Source organism: Sceloporus undulatus, chromosome 6 (assembly GCF_019175285.1).
Source record: "Sceloporus undulatus isolate JIND9_A2432 ecotype Alabama chromosome 6, SceUnd_v1.1, whole genome shotgun sequence".
NCBI lineage: Eukaryota > Metazoa > Chordata > Lepidosauria > Squamata > Phrynosomatidae > Sceloporus > Sceloporus undulatus.
The window spans coordinates 154,393,853-154,413,454 of NC_056527.1; the positions used below are offsets into that span (position 1 = coordinate 154,393,853).

The 19,602-nt window shown below is 42.4% G+C and overlaps 1 protein-coding gene across 1 annotated transcript in view; it reads right to left on the bottom strand.

The window, feature by feature from the left end:
• Positions 1-19,602, bottom strand: part of TBC1D21 (TBC1 domain family member 21) — a 30,882-nt gene that overhangs the window by 9,053 nt on the left and 2,227 nt on the right. The window contains exons 2-5 of the mRNA XM_042476541.1: positions 16,278-16,385; positions 8,616-8,719; positions 7,441-7,535; positions 1,123-1,233 (exon numbers count right to left, since the gene is read on the bottom strand). Of these exons, the coding sequence (XP_042332475.1) occupies positions 1,123-1,233; positions 7,441-7,535; positions 8,616-8,719; positions 16,278-16,385 (418 nt within the window). The remainder of the gene's footprint in view (positions 1-1,122; positions 1,234-7,440; positions 7,536-8,615; positions 8,720-16,277; positions 16,386-19,602) is intronic.

Genomic DNA, 19,602 nt, shown 5'->3' on the forward strand with positions numbered 1-19,602 from the left:
TTCTTCATAATGCCTACTTCTGTGGAAGGAACACGTTCCCCAGAGCCAGGGATTTGGACCTGATGGGCTCTCTTCCTCTCCCCAGTATGTATCTTTGTTAAGTGCACATGTCCTCATCCTGACGGAATGTCAACACCTCCTATTTTTCATTTGAAAACCTTCTTGGAATGAACCAGGGGTTGTTCCATCTTCTGTCTGCCAGCCCAATGTACTTATCAGAGTTAAACAGAGGGTAGAAGGCTGCCTAGCAGGTCCTTGCTGGCCCCTTTCCCACAGCAGTTTTTGTCTCAGAGGAAGAGCTGATTTGGCAGGGCTCTCCAGAGCATCTACTGTGACAAGGGCATTAGACTAGTGAGTCTGCAGTGGCAGAAGATCCTTCTAATGTCAGTGGGTTATGTGCACACAGTCTGCCTGTTCTTTTGCTCTGAACTTGAGGTTGAGATTTCAGCCAGTCTCATGGGAGAACTAGTTCTGGTTAGTAGGTTTGGTAGGCAGCAATGGGAGGGAGTAAACAGGATATGATCTGGAATCAAGACGCCTTTAGTTAAAGGCACAGAAGCCCTGATAAGCCACAACAGTATGTTGTCTATTCACACTGAGACGGGTGGGAAATGCAACTTCTTTTATATAAATAAATTGCCACAAATCAGGTGCTGAGAGGGTGGTTAGTGAGACATAATATTTAAATACAACGATCAAGCATAAATATTGCTTGTATTGTCTGTAAAAAAGTGAGCTAGTATCGTATATACTGTTGGGCCGGCATATGGGAGATCTAACTTCAAGTTCCTACTGAGCCTTGAGACTTGCTGGGCAACTTTTAGCCACCCATTCTTGGTTGCCTTGGATTCTCTTTGGGAGAAAGGTGGGTATATAATTAAGGGCAATAAATAAATAGATTTCTCTCCCAGAATGATCTGATCTGATCTAGGCTTTGCCTCTCTGATCTACCTCAAAGGGTTGTTATGGGGGAAAAGTGAGCCTTGAACTCACTGGAGGAAAGGTGGCCCAGAAATGTAAAATAAATAAATAGGAAGTGGACAAAAGAATAACATTTTCAGAGTAAACAGTGCAGAAATAACTACTCTGTAACCCAGTGAATGGATGTCTTGCTGCCCTTACCAGCTTCCACATTGCACATGTAGTTCAAGAGGAGGATCTTTTCCAGCTGGCTCTTATCCACAAGCGTGTTGCCCTGTGCATCTCTGACATAAAGTCTCTGAACATCAGATTCTGCAGGGAAAGAGAAGGCCATATGTTTCTATTCTCACAAGCCAAGCCAAAGTAGAGGATAGGCAGTGGCAGCTGGTGGATTCCCGATCAATAGGAAGGTATAACCGCTCCGGGTATTAGTGTGAAGTGTAAAGGAACTATCCAAGTTGCTGAACCTATTTGGGGGTTCGGACTAAAATCCAGAGTAGATGTGGAAGCCACCAGCCTCCTCCAGAGAGTACAAGAATGTGTATATTGAAGTTTAAGAGTTCCTTTTGCATAAAGCAAGGTTAATTGTCAAAAGAGTGCCTGAATAAAATGGTCTCTAGCTGCTAGTGGAATGAAAACAAGAAGGGAGCCAGACCATGTTCCTTGGAAAAGGTGTTCTAGAGCTTGGGTGCCTCCACCAAGAAGCTCCTCTCTCATACCGATATCATGGGCCAAAATCTTTGCTTATTTCATGCACACACACCATGGATATTTAAACATTTTCTCCCCATTGGGTTGGAGACTATCGGATTACAAGAGTTTCTGAGCGCAGTCTGATAATTATTAATATTTCACGAAAGTGGTTTTTGCACAAACATTTTTTTGCAGAAATTACTTTTCAGGCACAGCAGACAATATTTTTTGGCAAAAATTTTTTAATGTTTTTGTGCAGAACCAACTTCATTTTTTTTACATTGCTGCTGCTGGGGAAAAAAAGCTATGATATTTTTTCACCTTGCAATATTATAGCACTACAATTCTACTTTAAGACCCTTCTCATGTTCAGTTAAACTTTAACTCTCTATAACTTGAAACTATTAGACCTGGTTCTACCCTCTGGAGCAGCAGAGAACAAACTTTCAGCCTCCTCTCTGTGACAGCAGCCCTTTAGATATTTAAAGAGTGCTATGGCATCCCCTCAGTTTTCTCTTCATTAGAGTAAACATGCCCCAAATCTTCAACCTTTCCTCATACATTTTGTTCTCCACTCCTCTTATCATCCTTGTTACCATTCTCTGAATCTGCTCCAATTTGTCTATATCCTCTTTTAAATGACATGTCTAGAACTGAATGCAATACACCAGATAAGGCCTGACTAGCAAGGAATATAATGAGGTTATTACTTCCCTTGACTTGGAAACTATAATTCTATTAATGCAGGCTAAAATATGATTTACCTTCATTGCTGCAGCATCACATTGCTGGCTCATGTTCAAATTATGTTCAGCTTATGATCACATTGCTGGCTCATGTTCTACTTATGATAATCTCAAAGTCCTTTTTACATACTACTGCTAAGCTAAGTATTCTCTGTCCAATACCTGTGCATTTGGTTTTTATGACCTAAATGCAGAATTTTTGCATTTGTCTCACATGCATGCTTTACATCCAAAATCCACAAAACAGTGAAACTTTTATACCAATAAAGGTACCACTATAGTTTTTTTGTGAGTTTTTTGGGGCTATGTGGCCATGTTCAAGAAGAGTTTATTCCTGATGTTTTGCCAGCATCTGTGGCTGGCATCTGTAGCCGGCGAAACATCAGGAATATACTCTTCTAGAACATGGCCATATAGCCCAAAAAACCCCCACAAAAAACTATGGATGCTGGCCATGAAAGCCTTCAACTTCACAAAGGTATCACTGTTTAGTAGATTTTGGATGTTTTTGCACTTTGCTATATGCCCAACATAGTTATCCCTAAATATGTTTCTTGGATGTGAAGATAAAGTGTTTTAGCTGCAACAGGGGAATCCTAAAGAGGGAGCCAATGCTCTGGGACTTTACTATCTGAGGTTTCTACCTCCAACAAAGGGGGAAAAAGTTATTAAAAAATTGGACCTACATTTGGCATGTTTTATCAAAATAGCACCTACAATTTTTCTAATGCAAAAGCACAGAGGCTTCTCTAGAGATATTCAGTGTTTTCTGCCAAACAAAGGGATTTGTGAACTCACAAGGGACGGATGCATCCTGGCTCTCAGAGAAAGTACCTTTTGTATTTCTAATGGAATTTAAATTTGATCTCCTAAACTTTGGAACGCTTTGTTCCCAGTGCCACATGGCCAGAAGGAGCAGAAACCTGCCAGCATAGATATCCCTCCATTACTATCTCAACTCAGAACAACGCAAATAACATGTTGACAAAATGCAGGCCTGTGACTCACATCATCATATTCTTTTGTCTTGTATAACACTTTTGCCTGACGAAGAAGCCAGTGAAGCTTCAGAAACTTGCACTGTATTTTTGTGCATTTTGATTGTTCCCATAAAAGTATCACAGTTTAGTAGATTTTGGATGTTATTGCAGTTTGCAGTACAACCACAACAAAGCTACCCCTGAACATGCCTTTACATGTTTGAATGTAAGTGGTCAACAATAGAATCCATGTAACAATGTTTTGTAGAACAAAAAAGAATAAAATTAGAATGAGAAAAAGTAGTGGGTGACTTAAAACAAGGTAGGATATTTGCCAGGGAAGGTGAGACATATCAAACCCCAGTGCCCTTGAAAAGCATAACACTGGGGAGTAGTGATCTAACACACTATCTTTTTCTATAAAAGTGGGAAATGATTTCATTTTATACTGATCCTTGGGAGGAGGAAGGACGATAAAAGGGAACATTTCCCTCGGTGGGTGACCTGTTTAAGGAATTCTCTATCAAAATTGAATATCTATTACCTCCGAAGGGCCTGGCTAGGTCCCACCTAAGCCGTTAAATCTTTTCTCTAGCCTCACTTGGGTTGATTAATGGTCGTTACATTGATTTGTGACATTAATTTGGCTGCATCACTTAATATCCTTTCTGTTCTACAACTGGGAGGTGAGCTTGAATGGGGATTTCAATATAATCAAAATAATCACTTACGTGCTTCTGCAAGAAAAGGGACTCATCGGTGTTTTTCATTTTTGCTCTTTCCAAATTGACATCTTAACCCCTCTGTCTCTCCATGTCCCACAATTTCTCCCCCTTCGTTTTCTGTTTTGCTTTCTAGCCTCTCTTTCATCCTGTAACTCTTTCTCTGGAGACACCTGACCTTGTGCTAGAATGAGGTTGGCTTTGGGAGTAAAAACTCAATAGCTTTTGACATCAAATATAACATATGGGAAGTGGTGGTGGTGGTATTCTTGTCACAACAAGAATGGCTGGAGAATCTTATATACTTTGAAAATGCAGAAGTAGACTACAGCCACAACCACAATAATAGCTAGAATCCTGCCAGCTGGAAATGTGGCACTTAGCTATGTCTCTGTATTTACATCTCCAAGTCCACCATTCTACTCTACAAACCAACCTTTGAACCAATGTAGCTGTTGAACATGGCAATTTCCAGGTTCTTGGAGAGTGGGGAGGTCATTGGCGATAGCCCAGCAATTTTCCTATAGCTGGACACTCTGTGCCCCACTGGGCCTCAGGAGGTTTTTGGAAGGTCCCTGTGGATGATCTTAGCTGGGGAAAAATAGCTGGGAAATAGCTAAAAAATAGTTGGATATGTCTTTGTCGATTCCTCCATTCTCCAAGGACATGGATACCGCCATGTTGCAAAGTCTGTGTCACTTAAAAAGTGTGTGTGTTGTCTTGTACAGCCAGTAAAGAATTCTGGCCTCTGCAACAACCAAAAAAGTAAGTCGCAGCGGTGTAAGTCTGACTTGTGCCATCATAATGCATGAACAGGACTCTGGCCAACGTTTCACTAGGAAGCCATTCAGGGTAATGGTCTGGAAGATTAATCTATTTCTATTCCTGGCATTTCCAGTCTGGGGGATGCTCATGCTAGCAATTAGAAGATACCGAGAAGCTATTGACTGGCATGTTGTTGTTTTGTGTTGTTGTTACAAAACACAAAAATGTTTCACCGGGAAATCATTCAGGACTATGGTCTGGAAGATTAATCTATTTCTAGTCCTGATATTTCCAGACTGGGGCCCATTCACGCTAGCAATTAGAAGGCATTGAAAAGCTATTGAGCAGCATGTTGTTGGCTGGTCCCAACTCGAGTAGAGCCATTGAACCGATGGTTGGATAGTGAGTCAATAGTTATGTAAACCCCATTGATTTGGTGGTTCTGCTCTAGTTGTGACCACCAATGCACATTGTCATTTTCTGTTCAATGGATTTACTGGGGTAAAAGTGGAAGACGTGGTGTAAAAAAATATATGTACACAAAATCATAGTTCACCATTAGAATGTGTGTGTGTGTGTGTGTGTGTGTGTGTGTAAAATGATGAGCTATGTTTTTTTATGAAGGTCCTGTAAAATTCACTACATGACAAAGGTTGATGGAATGATAAAATCTCATCTGAAACCTATCATCATCATCACCACCACCACCACCATCATTATTTTTGGCTAAGTTCATATGTAGAGGAAGCTCATGGAGTTATGAGGCAGTTACACAATGCCATCTCTCAGCAAATTGCAACAGAGAGCAATTGAATGTATAACTAAAGTGCATATCTATTGCTTTATGTGCACCCATACACAATGTGCATGCACAGTCCATGGTCAATGGCACCCACTGCACAACTCCGCAATTCCAGCTAGACTGGATATGAGGACAGGGGATGGACAGGTGTATAAAACCTTTGTAAAAATAAGCATCATTCTTTGTAAAAAGGAGCATTGTTAACTGAGGTATGCCTATACTCTACTCGCACCTTTTTGTGGCTTTGATGAGAAATGGCATTTCAACACAGTGAGATACTCTACCTGAAAATAGGTCAAGCACAACAAGATTTGTTACCACTGCATGAGAGTGAAAAGACCAGCAACAATAGGGCATATATAAAAAAGCAAAAGTAAAATAAAAAAGTATTACATACAATATTACTGTACAGAAAAGCTTGTGGTGTATATATATATATATATATATATATATATATATATACACACACACTGAAATGAGAAAAAAACAAAATACAAAAGCTACAAACACCCTTGTAATTTCGCCCAATGGCCAATGAAAGAAGCATAGATTTCTGTCCCTCATTTATCACTCCATTTGGGTAAGAACCACATCTTATTTTACTCATAAAAACTCCCATGCACAAACAATTGCATTTCAGGCCTCCTAGCTGAAAAGACAGCCAGTCAGGTGTAGTGGTTTGAGTGTTGGAAACCCACTGGGTGACCCTGGGCAAGTCACATTCTCTCAGCCTCAGAGGAATCATAGAATCATAGACTCATAGAGTTGGAAGAGACCGCAAGGACCATCCAGTCCAACCCCCCTGTCAATGCAGGAAATCTCAGTCAAAGCATCCCTGACAGATGGCCATCCAGCCTCTGTTTAAAACCCTCTAAAGAAGGAGATTCCACTACATTCCGAGGGAGTGTGTTCCACTGTTGAACAGCCCTTTCTGTCAGGACGTTCCTCCTAATGTTGAGGTGGAGTCTCTCTTCCTGGAGCTTGCATCCATTGTTCCTGGTCCTGTTCTCTGGAGCAGCAGAAAACAAGCTTGCTCCCTCCTCAAAATGACATCCCTTCAAATATTTAAATAGGCCTATCATATCACTTCTTAACCTTCTCTTCTCCAGGCTAAACATACCCAGCTCCCTGAGTCATTCCTCATAGGGCATGGTTTCCAGACCCTTCACCATTTTGGTCGCCCTCCTTTGGACATGCTCCAGTTTCTCAACATCCTTTTTTAATTGTGGTGCCCAGAACTGGACACAATATTCCAGGTGAGGCCTGACCAAAGCAAAATAAAGTGACACTATTACTTCTCTTGATCTAGACACTATACTTCTATTGATGCAGCCTAAAATCGCATTGGCCTTGTTAGCTGCCGCATGGCACTGTTGACTCATGTTCAATTTGTGGTCTACTTGGACTCCCAGATCCCTTTCACATGTAGTCTCATTCAGCCAGGTGTCCCCCATCCTATATCTGTGCATTTCATTTTTGCACCCTAAGTGCAGTGCCTTACATTTCTCTGTGTTGAAATACATTTTGTTAGCTTTGGCTCAACTTTCTAATCTACTAAGGTCATTCTGAAGTTTGATCCTGTCCTCAGGGGTATTAGCTACTCCTCCTAATTTGGTATCATCTGCAAATGTGATTAGCATACCCTCAATTCTTTCATCCAAGTCATTGATAAAGATGTTGAACAGCACTGGGCCCAGGACAGAACCTCCTTCGGAACAAATCTTGCTAAGAAAACCCCATGATATGCTCTTAGGGTCACCATAAGTTGGAAATGACTTAAAGGCACATAACAACAGTCTCTGGCTACTTACTGATGAGGTTTTGGACCTCCATGAACCCCCGGTGCTCTGTCTCTAGCAGTGGCTGGATCTTTTCACACACAGTGCATAAAGACTCATAGCTTTTCCTACAAGGAGGGAGGGACACAGTCAATGGTTGGTAGTTCAACAGAACAGAATGAAGCAGAGACTGCCCACACATTAAATGTAGCATTGTCCCTAGGGCCAGAGCCTATGACAGGATTAAGGAGGCACTCTTATGGAGAACTCCTTTTCTCTTTTTCGGTTTCCCATAATGCCCAGAATGATGCTTTGTCAGAGCCATTACATGCCCTCCAACATTTCACAAACTGAAACAAATGAGTTTTAAAAATGCATCAGCTGGCATAGCTGGTAGGGGAACTCTGGGAAATGGTGATAGAGCTCATGTTATTAAAAAAACAGAACCATGCTTAGCTGCAGTTGAATGTGTGAGTATGTGAGGGGAACAGTTATTTTGCATGTCTTTTGGGCCTCTATTTCAAGACTGGGAGAGTGGTGGACCTCCAGATGTTACTGGATTTCAGGTCTGATAATCATGGACAGCCATGATGACTGGGACCATTAAGAGATGGAGTCCAATAACATCTGCAGAACAACCGATCACCTGGCTCTACTGTCAACGACGTCACTAGGGTTGGCGTCATCCAGTGTGTCCCATGGTGTCATCCCCACCATTGACCAGACTTACTAGAATATCTAGTAAGTTCCTTGTGGTTAAAGTGAAACAAACACATAAAAATTAAAATAAACCCGGGGCCTCTCCTTTCTTGTCCCACTGAGCCTTGCTCCACTCACACCATTTCTTTAGTGTTTTAAAGGGATGCAGGCCATCACCACAGCCCATTTCTGCCAAAAGGCAGATGTTTAGGGAGCAATGGTGTCACACCCCCATTAGGTGTCATATGGTGCAATTCACATCCCATGTGCCCCCCTTAATGACATCCCTGCTTGCTATACATCCTAGTCAGATTTGTATCGTTTGTTCTGGAGGTCTAAGAAATCACACCAGTCAGGAAACTAGTCTAGACATCAGCGCACCCTGGGGGCATCCTTGTCAGTAGAATCCATTCTACAGTTCAGTTTGTATAACAGAAATCAACAAGCAACTCTTGATCCAACCAAGTCGAGGGCCACCTAGTGGATAAAATATATGGCCACCCACCCACCGTTTTCTGCTGTCAGCCATAAGTCTGTCGTCACAAGAACTGCACCAAGAGTAGTAGCCAGTAAGAAATTTCCATGCTTCTGGTCTCACAGTGGGATCTAAACCCTGAAATAGACATAAAATATGGAGAAGAATGAGCCCCCAAAGGAGTTGCTAGGTCAATTAATCACTGTGGCCTAAATCCAGTTTGTCATCTTAATTAGACTGGAACCGTTGAATCTATTGCTGTAAATCATAAGTCAACATTTATATAAATCCCCCTAGTTGGCACTAGTAATTGGATTGAAGCCTATATTCCCCATCACCAAATTTATGCATAAAAGAAGAATTCTGAAAAATAGAGCTAAATGAAACTTGTTCGCAAGCAAATAATTTAATTGGCCACCACAGTGTCTTGTAATCCCCTCCCCATTTCTGAGGTCATCCTGAGCCATCCTCTTGCTTATACCACACAATGCTCATGTCTACTCTGTAGTCATTCAGATCATGGCCTTTAGTGTAGTGTAGTGGCACCAATGTTATGGAATGCCTCTCCCCAATACATGCACCAACAGTTATATTGAGGCACATATTGCACATGTACCTGTTTTTATTTTTGCAGGCCTCCTGGGTTCAGTTTGGACTCCCAGCTATTTTTTGTGGGCTTATCCATGCATTCTTATGTAGGCAGGTGCTGTCTATTACATTTTATGTGTTGTTTTATATGAAATGTCTTATAACTGCTGCATACCACTTGGGTGTCTTTCACTAAGAGTGGTTGGTAATCCTCCCATCATCATCATCATCATCATCATCATCTATTTATATAGCACCATTATTGTACATGGTGCTTTACAAGTACAAGAATAACAAAACCATTCCCTGCCCTCAGGTGCACAATCTCATTAAGACCTGGCACAAAAGGAAAAGGGGGTGGCAGTGTGGGAAGGGATTAGGTCCAGCAGATCTTCATTCAAAGCCAGGGCAGTGACGGTTGGTGTGGAGGGAGAGCCTTTCATCTGCTTCTAGACCTAAGCATGATAAGTAAGTAAACAAGGCTGCCCCTCCCATCATCCCTTATGAATGGCTAGGCATGGGTATCATTTAGCTTCCTTAACATTTTCTCCCTTTTTCATATGGAGGTTGGAGAAGATCTCTGTCAAAAATAAGGATTCTCTCCTTTCTTGCCCTCCAATTTCTGGCCTCTAGCCAGTGGCATCTTGGAACTTCAAAGAAGCAGTCCAAAGTGCGAAACACATTCTGGAAATAGGGTTCAGCATCTTGGATAGCAACTTTAAAGGATAGCGTAAAGCCTGCAGTGCATTCCCCATCCCACCATAACAGGCATGACCTTGTGGCAGCTGATGGGTCCCATGCTGCAGGTAGCAAATCTGTGACAGGTTTTAGAGAGCTTTAATGCTGATGGACAGTGCTGGGTTAGGTCAGAAATAGCTTCATCACCATGGATAGCATCTATAAGGACTGGAGAGGAATGTTTTTTGTGGGTTTTTCAGGCTATGTTGCCATGTTCTAGAAAAGTTTATTCCGGACATTTTGCCAGCAGAGAATGTCAGAGAATGCTGGACTGGAGTGGATTCATCACTCTACTGATATGGAGCCACCAGCTGCCACAGCCAGCACTACTTCCAGCATGATAGCGCTGGACAGCAACCTATGCATTTTTCTAATATTTGCATCGATAGATGTCCTCAACAGACTAAGGGGCTAAACAGACTGGCATAAAACTCCAGCCACATGCCACACTCCCTGACTCCACCCCAATGCCAGCATTATGCCACCTACCTGCCCACATGGCAGGCGACATCACACCATTTCTTTGGCACAGCATTTAGATTAGCTGAGCCAAAGAAACCTGGAAAAGCTGCCACCGTGGTGGCAAGGTAGCTTTTTGCTGCTCTAAAAAGGAGTGGCATCTTGCCGGTTCTTTTAGGACTGGCAAAGTGCTAGTTCTGCCTGGTCATGTGGTTGCTGAGGGCCTCATCTGGCACTGAAAGGGGCAGCATCAAGCCCCTGCTTTGGGGCTGTCTGTTTTGACCCTAACTGAGGCAGATGGAGCCTAACCAGTTGTACACTTTTACCCCAAGCTAGAATTAAAAGCACTAGAGGATAATTAAACTTGAGTAAGCAATCACAGGCAATCAAACTGTTTTTCAAGGAAGAACAGCAACAAGTTCAGCGGCTGGGAAATAAACGCTCTCCAAGTCCCAGGCACAGATGCTGTGCAGCTTAGGTAGCAGAAGCGACGGATGCAGATGTAGAAGAACTTGACAGTTTTCTGAAGGAAAAAATAACCCTACACCAGGGATAAATAGGATCTTCTGAGGTCATGACGCTGGCTAAATTTATCAAGGCAAAGACTAACATTTATAATAATCTGTGGAGCTGATTGTGGAAGGGGAGAGGAGAGGGAAAGAATATTTTTCACAGCTTTCTCTAAAAGTGTCAGGTTTCCCTGGGTTCATCTGGGCCTTTGTGGTTGTTTTCCTTCACATGGTGATAGCGGGGAAGCAGCTCCTCATTGATGGAAGAAAATAAATCCAGCAACATTTAAAAACATTGGCTGTGGGATTAAAAAAGCCTCTTTCCTGATGGCTGAAGCTAATTTACCAAACAAGTAATCAATAGAGGGATAGAAGTGTGTGTGTGTGTGTGTGTGTGTGTGTTTATTGGATTCATTGGCAATTTGGGTGATTGACCTTTCCTAAAACTGGCATCTTGCAGGTGTGGGTAAGTCTTCCCTAAACAGACACCTGGCCGATGTTTTGGCCAACAATTCTTATCATTCCTGTACAATTATACTGGTAAATTTTAACTGATTTCCTACTGTGAGCTGCCCTGGGTCCCACTCTGAGAGAAAGGCAGCATAGCATGGCTGTTGGCCATGCTGAATGCAGCTTATGGGAGTAGTAAAAGTTGAATTTCTTTTTAACTTTTGTACACTGTGAATTTTTAACATGGGGTTGGAACAGGCGGGCCGAATGTGCCGTTCTGGACCCAATACTAGGGTTATGAACCGCACACTATCCACACGGTCCTTACCCAAGCACGGTGCGGTGGCGGAGTAATGGTGGCGTCCTGTCCATATGGGCACTGCCATTTTGACATAAGCAAAGCGCAGTGTTCACACGTCGCTGTGTATCACTTATGTTGCGAGTGCTTCAGTGGCACACTTGTGATATCACTTCGGCGCCGCAAAAAGAACCCGGAAACACCAAGTTCAACTCCGGAGGGACGATGCATGGTTTGGGGGCTGTGCTGTCCCTCTGGAGTTAAAATGGGTGAATGCAGGCCACCGTTTCACGGTAGTATGTACTGCCTCTAAGTCTATTTTAACCATTGTAAGTCACCTGGAGTCCCAAACTGGGGGAAAAACGTGATATAAATAAATACTACCCCCACCATCATAATCAGTGGCTGGAGGGATGAAGTAACACTCTAGAGTCTTATCCCAGTTGACTCTTGGAGTAAGGGACATTGCAGTAGGAGATAATGGATGCCCCCCATTGGCAATGCCCTACCCTAATACACAAGAAGGAATAAACAGTGTTGAGAGCTAGTGTGGCATAGTGGTTTGAGTGTTAGACTCTGTATACCAGGGTTGGATGTGAAACCCATTAGATGACTTGGGCAAGGCCCATGCTCTCAGCCACAAGAGAAAGCAATAGCAAATCTTGTCTGAGCAACCCTAGTGATAGGGTTGCCATGACTTGAAGGCACACAACAACATCGCCCACTGATACAGACCATCATACAGAATCACCCGAGACACCTGTCTCCCTGTCTCTGACTGTCTCAATGATTTTAATAGTATTTATTTATTATTGTCATGTAAGAATTATTATGATGTTGTTTTACGAGGAAGGGGATAATGAGATTGCTTTTTATATTGTATATATTTTATCACTATTGTAATCCACCTCGATCCTGTGGGAGAGGCATGATACAAATAAATTATTATTATTATTAACAATAACAACAACAGCAACAACAACAACAGATGTCACCAACAGGGATAGCACCACCAGTATATGTCAGCCTTATGCCTTTCCAGCCCCATGTCCAATAATTGGTCTGGTGATAGGAACAAAACAGCTAAAATCAATTGTATTATCATTTAAGTTAAAAAATTTTCCCTAAAGCAAAGGGTCGACTTATTTTTTCTCCAAACTAAAGTGATTGACTTAAGAGTGAGCTTCATTTCAGAATTAAGTTATTAATTAATTAAATGAAAGAAAAGTGCTAAAGAGGTAGGAAAATTTAACATAAATTTTACAGTTAATTCCCCCAATGCAATTAAATTTGTCTCAGCTTATTAACAATTAGCTCCCTAATCCTTTCCTACTATATTTCCTATGGCTGCTAAAGTTTCTTACCATATATATTGCACTTGATCAGATGGTGTGTTGAATTTTGTGCCAAACCTTGGCCAAGGGATAGTAGTATCCACTATACCAGAGGGACAAGGCTCAGTTCTCTACCTCTACACCGCTATTTCTCAACTATCAGCATCCATCACCGAAGGGTGCCTTTATCTAATGATAATTCTAGTCTTACTGTAAGAAATAAAGCAGATGTAGACAACTCAGTGTGTCTTAGAGCAGAAGTTCCCAACCATTGGTCCTCCAGATGATTTGGGCTTCATATATTTCCTGACCATTAGTCAAGTTGGTGAGGGCTTCTGGGAGCTGAAGCGCCAAATAAATGGAGGACAAAAACTTGGGAACCACTGCCTTAGAGATTTGGGACTATAATGTCCATAAAACAATGCAGTCAGTAGCCAAAGAAATTGGGAACTGTAATCCAAAACATTTGGAGGGGACTAAGTTATCTATCCCTAAATTATGTGTACATTTCTTCATATTCAGTTCTCCTTGTTGTTCTTCTCTTGTTCATGTTTATTTGTAAGGGCTAAATATCTCACAAATCCCATAATCCCATAGCCTTGAGTCATGGCAGTTCAAATGCTTTATTTCTGGATACACCCCTAGTATCATTTTGATCACCGAATGAGCATCTTTATGCATTTTGTTTTGATTTTTTAAAAAATTGCAGATGATGAAGCAATCTAAAACAAAAAATATGGGGGCGGATTTTTATACCTGCAGGACTGCCTGTTTATCCTTCGCAGCCCCACTCTAGTTTGGTGTCAACAGTAGATAAAATTGCACGGGTACATTTGGAACAGCAATGAAAAGCAATTGCTCCAGACCTCAAAGTTCTTTGGCGAGTGAGATGACTTCCACACCAATGAAAAGAACACCCCGGGGAGGCATCTTTCCCCCCCCTAAAGTTGCCTGGGCTTTTGATCACCATGGAAACCTCACCTTGGCACTGAGGATGTGCTAAAGGAGTCTGGGGAAGGGACGTCACATGAATCTTGTACACGGCGTTGATGGCCATGGACAGCTTAGTCCCTGCTCTGCCATTCTGGGGTGTCAGAATGAGACTGGGTCACCTTTGCCCCCAGTGGTGCCACTACAAGATTTCTTTTCGGCCACATAACAGAAATGCTGGAGTGTGGACTCCTTTAACAGCAATTCTCCCAGGTAATAAACTTCACCTTTTTATCTCTCTTTCATTGTTTTGGGTTCTCTTCTTTCCAGGATTTATTTAGATTCTTCAATTAAAAAAAAAACCTTTTAGCAGGGCTGTACGAAGGGATGTGTGGGTGTGTTCTGTCACTCCCAGGGATCTTCCAGAGACCTTCCTTGAATTGTAGCAATAGCAAAAGCAAGTACATTTTTTTACCACTTATCAGTACACTTAAGCACTCCCTAAGCGTTTTACAAAGTGCAAGCTAATTTTAACTTTTATTTTTTTTAAAAAATGGCTGCAAGATTCAGTGCAGTAGTTCCATATGTGGAACTATGCTATACTGAGCCTTTAACTAACCCCTGGACTTACTATAATGCTGCTGAAGCAACTGCCCCAGTCATTCCTTGCATGCTGGAGAGTAGGGAGGGGGGCATAGTTGTATCTGGCTATGTTACTGTAGCCAGATGCAAAACGATTACATCTCAGTTCATTGGTATTCTCTGGAAGCTGCTGTAAACATTTGGCATCTGGCTATAGGGACATAACCTGCTCCTCGAGTTCCCCCCTGTCCCAAACACGGTCCGGGCAACCAACCAAAGACTGTTTGCTTCACAGGAGATAGCCAGCAGCTAATGAAAGAAGCCAAGTCATAGAGCGACATACAATTCAGCACTTACTTTACTTTAGTAAATACAAGCCTTAGGTCCCAAACGGAGTTCAGCGAGTCAGGTAAATGGCATCCAAAGTCAACAAACACAGTCCAGGTCAAGCGCATGGCATCCAGAATTAACAAACACAGTCCAGGTTGAGCACAGAGTTCAGGAACATGACGGGGACCAAGGTAGGTCAGATAATCTCTGACAATGCCTTGAGGGCAGGGCTGGGGATTTATAGATCAGCAGTTCAATGCAGCAGCTGCTTAAATAATTGCTGTTTTCTAAAAATTGTCTGAGATCTTCTCAGAGGGCTTCAGTCTGCAAAAATAGTTATGGATAAGTGGTCTTCTATATCGGAATGGGCAGGATTCTCTGCCAGAGCTGGTACTGCACTCTGGTCTATCTCTGAGATATGTGGCTCTGGAACCTCCTCCTGGTTCATCAGCAAATCCAAGCAGGTCCACTGCTTTAGTCCCCAAGTGAGAGTCTATGTCAATGTTCTGGAAGCAAGGCATGACACCACTCCTCACTTTCCACCAGGTATGAAATGCCCATGTGAGAGCTTCAACAGCTCTACAGTAGATCTGGGGTGGGGTGGGGGCTTGGATTACTGTGGAGGGAAAATGGGAAAACCAAAATCTTTCCTGACAAAAAAAAAGCTGTGTATGGGCCTGAACAGACAGGCCAAAGAAAGCTGCTTCAGGTCACTTTGGAGGTATGCTGTTTAAATGATGCATGTGTCTTAAGAGTCTGGAAGCTGCGCTAAACCCATGCTCCAGTCCTAAGGACTGGAGTGTAGTTTTGGCACAGCTTCTGGCCTCTTAAGATGCCTGTATCATTTAAACAGCATACCTCTAAAGTGACCTGAAGCAGCTTTATTTTGGTCTGTCTGTTCAGGCCCATACACAGAGACAAAAGATTAAGTGAATACCTTTGTATGCCATTAACAGAATGCCAGCCAAAGTCTCTCACCTATTTACTGTTAGGCATATAGTACCCTTTCAGTGAGGTCGAGCAACATGCCTCTTTGCTGTACCACCTTAGATTGCAGAGAGCTAGTACTGCATAATTCAACCTTCCTCCATACTGAGAGATCCCCTTTACAATTTTTCAGTTAGGTGTGAGACAGAAGGGTCAAAATTGGGGAAACTGTACCTCTCCTATGTGTTGTTGGACTACAATTTCTACTCCTTTGGACTATTGCAATGCTGATTGGGGCAGATAGAAATTGCTGTCCAACATTTCCTACTAGTTTGAGGAAGCCTGCGATAAAAGTAGACATGTTTAACTGTAATAGGTATAACGAAGTTGGATTTTATACTCGCATAATGATTCCACTCCCCCCCCTCTCCACCCACCTGCACATAGCACAAAAATCCTGTTCTTTGTTCCCAGATCCTGAAAATGTTGCTTTCTGGACACTAGCTCCAAGGTGGCTGTTCAGGCTTGCCATTTTCATGATACTCACTCACCCTGTCCAGTATCTGGGCTGCAACGTAGTCTCGGGATTTGCACAACTGGCCGCTCTCGTCAAAATAACTTTCCCATTCAGTACTGTCAATCGGCAACTTCTTCATTCCCTGGAAATGAAGTCAAGAGGTTGTAGTGAACTGGAACACAACCCATGGAGAGAGGAGCTGGAGACTGAGCTGAATCCATATTGCTACATCAATCTGAGGTTTGGATTTCTCTATAGGCCAATTCCAATTTCAAACAGAGAGTGCTTGGACACTGTAAAATATTGCTTTGGGCACTGAGTGAGATTTGTATAGTGAGGTGGGAGCTTTTGGCCCTGCAGATATTTTAGACTACAAGACCTCCCATTGGCCATATTGGCTAGGGCTCTCTGGAGCTATAATCCAAAACATTTGCAGAGCCAAAGTTTCCTCATACCTGTTCTGTAAGAACATTTTCCCTACAAGGATCACAAAACTTGCAGATCAACTTGATGATGCCTCATCAGATTGATACCTCATGGAATCAAAATTAGGGATGTAGATTCTTGGGTTCTTAGTCCTCATGGGCAAGAATGAATAATTCCTGCTGTATTTTCCTGGCTGGATAAGAACAACAAATATTTTTGCATAGTTCCTGATTGCTATTGACAAGAAAACATCTTTCCAGCATAGGGAACAGTGTTTGCTATGCAAAACACACTGTTCCCTCTACAAGAAACAAGTTTTCTTTGCAGAAAAAACAAGACCAAGATCCTGAATGGGAAGACCCGGGTTGGCATTGTGTTCAACAATTATGAGATTGTAAAATGGATTTATGATATCATAACTGTTGTGGATTAATGTTTATGGTTTTGAATGACTGAATGTGGCCCCGCAGAACATATCTTTCTTGCCCAACAGACAGTGAAGCAGACAGACAGTGGTAGATGATGGCTCCAATGTCAGTTGGGTATGACTCTGCTTTGGGTTTTACTCAGAACTTTACAAGAGCTATCCAAGGAGCTAGACCTAGTTTGGGAATGGGGTTGCAGAGGTATTTGTGCATTGTATATTGTGTATGCAGATGTGCGCTGTAGATTGCCTGCATGAATGTGCACTGTGCATGCAGATAGGCATACACATTTGGTTGCATATATGTGCAGTGTTGCAATTCACTATCAAAGTGGCTTTGCACAACCACTACATAATGGAGTAAGTGTAACATTATCCTCTGGCTCTTTGATGTAGGACCTAGGCCATTAGCAGTGATGGCACAAGACGTTTTGCTACCTGAAGCAAGGGACAAGTTTGCATCCTGTTCCATTCCTTGGACAGAAAGTGACTAGGCTGCCAGCTGGATTTTGTTTCAACAGTGGCATGGGAAAGCATTCATCTGAGGGGGCAAGGCAGTTTAGGTGTATGGGTGAAATGCATAGCCTTGTCCTCAAAGAATAGGAGAAGAAAGGATGGTAATTCAGAGGAGACAGTGGAGGAACTGCCATTGCTACCATAGGCATCTACTAGCTAATTGTGATTTGTTTCATTTATATTCCACCTTTCTTGCAGTATGGGACCAAGGTGGCCCACAACAAATCAAAATAAACTACAGCTAAAACCTATTAATACAATTTTTTTAAAAAAAACTAATTAAACCTATTCCATTAAAAGCCACTGAACCCATTTTATTAAGCACACTAAACACTAAAGACTCTAAATTAAAAGACTAAATCAGAACACATTAGAACATATTAAAAAGGCTACAAGCAAAACATACCCCTTTAAAAGATCCTTCTGCCATAGCAGGTTAACAGTCAAAGGCTAGAAAGGTTTTTGACTGCTGGCAGAAAGAGAGCAGAGAGGGGACCAAGGAAGCCTCCCATGGGAGAGTTGTCCGCAACTTAGGATGCACCTACAAGGTAGAAATAATGCAGTTTGACACTACTTTAAGTGCTGTAGCTCCATCCTATGGAATCCCGAGATTTGTAGTTTTACAAGGTCCTTAGCCTTCTTTCCCAAAGAGTGCTAGTGCCTCTGTCAGTGTTGTGTGTCTTCAAGTTGTTTCTGACACTTGGTGATCCTAAGGCGAATCTATCATGGGGTTTTCGTGGCAATATTTGTTCAGAGGGGGTTTGCCATTGCCTTCCTCTGAAGATGAGAATGTGTGAGTTGTCCAAGGTTTCCATGGCCGAGCTGGGAATTGAATCCTGGTCTCCAGTGTCATAGTCCAACACTCAAACCACTAAGTCACACTGGCTGTCTACAAAACTACAAGTCCCAGGGTTCTGTAGGATGGAGCCTTGGCTGTTAAATGTTGACAAACTGTATTATTTCTACAGTGTAGATGGACCCTTAGTAGCAGCCACCAAGAAGGTTCTCTCCTGTGTCCTCACCAAACTCATCTGTGGTGTGGCAGGGCAGAGAGAAAGCCACCAGTTGATGATCTTAAAAGTTGGGCAGGCTTTTAGTCTTTTCTCAATGGTCAGTTCAGAGCTGGGTCACAAAAAGCCAAGAGGACTGGTAGCCATTGGCTACTTCATTCTCTCTAAATAGCTTGAGCCACTTTCTACATAAGGCTACAGAATCCTATGAAAAGTCTGCTGCAGAGTCATGCAGTGACTCTGCTTCTCAATCTCTCTTCCCCCCCTCTCTAAAACATTGGATTTTCCAATTGGGAAACTTGAGCAGCGAGATATTTGTACATTCGATCGAGTTACAAAAGCTTGGCAAGATGGAATGTATAATTAGTTACAAACAACTGGATGAGAGGAACTCGGGGAAATCGCATCGATGAGATCAGGTGGAGGGCCCATTTAAGCAAATCTCATTAGAATCACAGAAGGCCTGCAGCCCACGAAATCGAAAAAGAAATAATGGGATTCAATTTCAAGGCACAAGAATTTCTTTTAGTTGCAAGTTGGGGGGGGGGGGGAGAAGTATGTCAGAGTGAAAAAGGAGAATGGGCTAATGCACATAGTGAGAGAGTTGCATCCATTGCTGTCAATAAACTGCTTTTATTGCCTTCCTACAAAAGGGATTCCCAAGGATTTCAAACAGGGGGTGTGAAAATGAGAAGAAAGGAGAGGTGTCCCATTGGCACTGACCTCTCATTTGACACCATTGAGGTCCCCAACTGCAGTCCTCCCAACTGGGAATAGCAGACTATTGGAGGATAGAACCTGGTTCAAGTGACCAGTATCTATTTGGGGCCATTTTGTTTTTCACTAGAACCCTGAGGTCCATCATCTGGAGCCAAAACAGTTCTTTGGGAAGGCAGATGTATACTGAGAATGAAGAAACAAGAGAAGTCCTGGAGACCATGCTCACCCTGGGAACTGAGGATCAGTGACCTGGAAAATGGAAT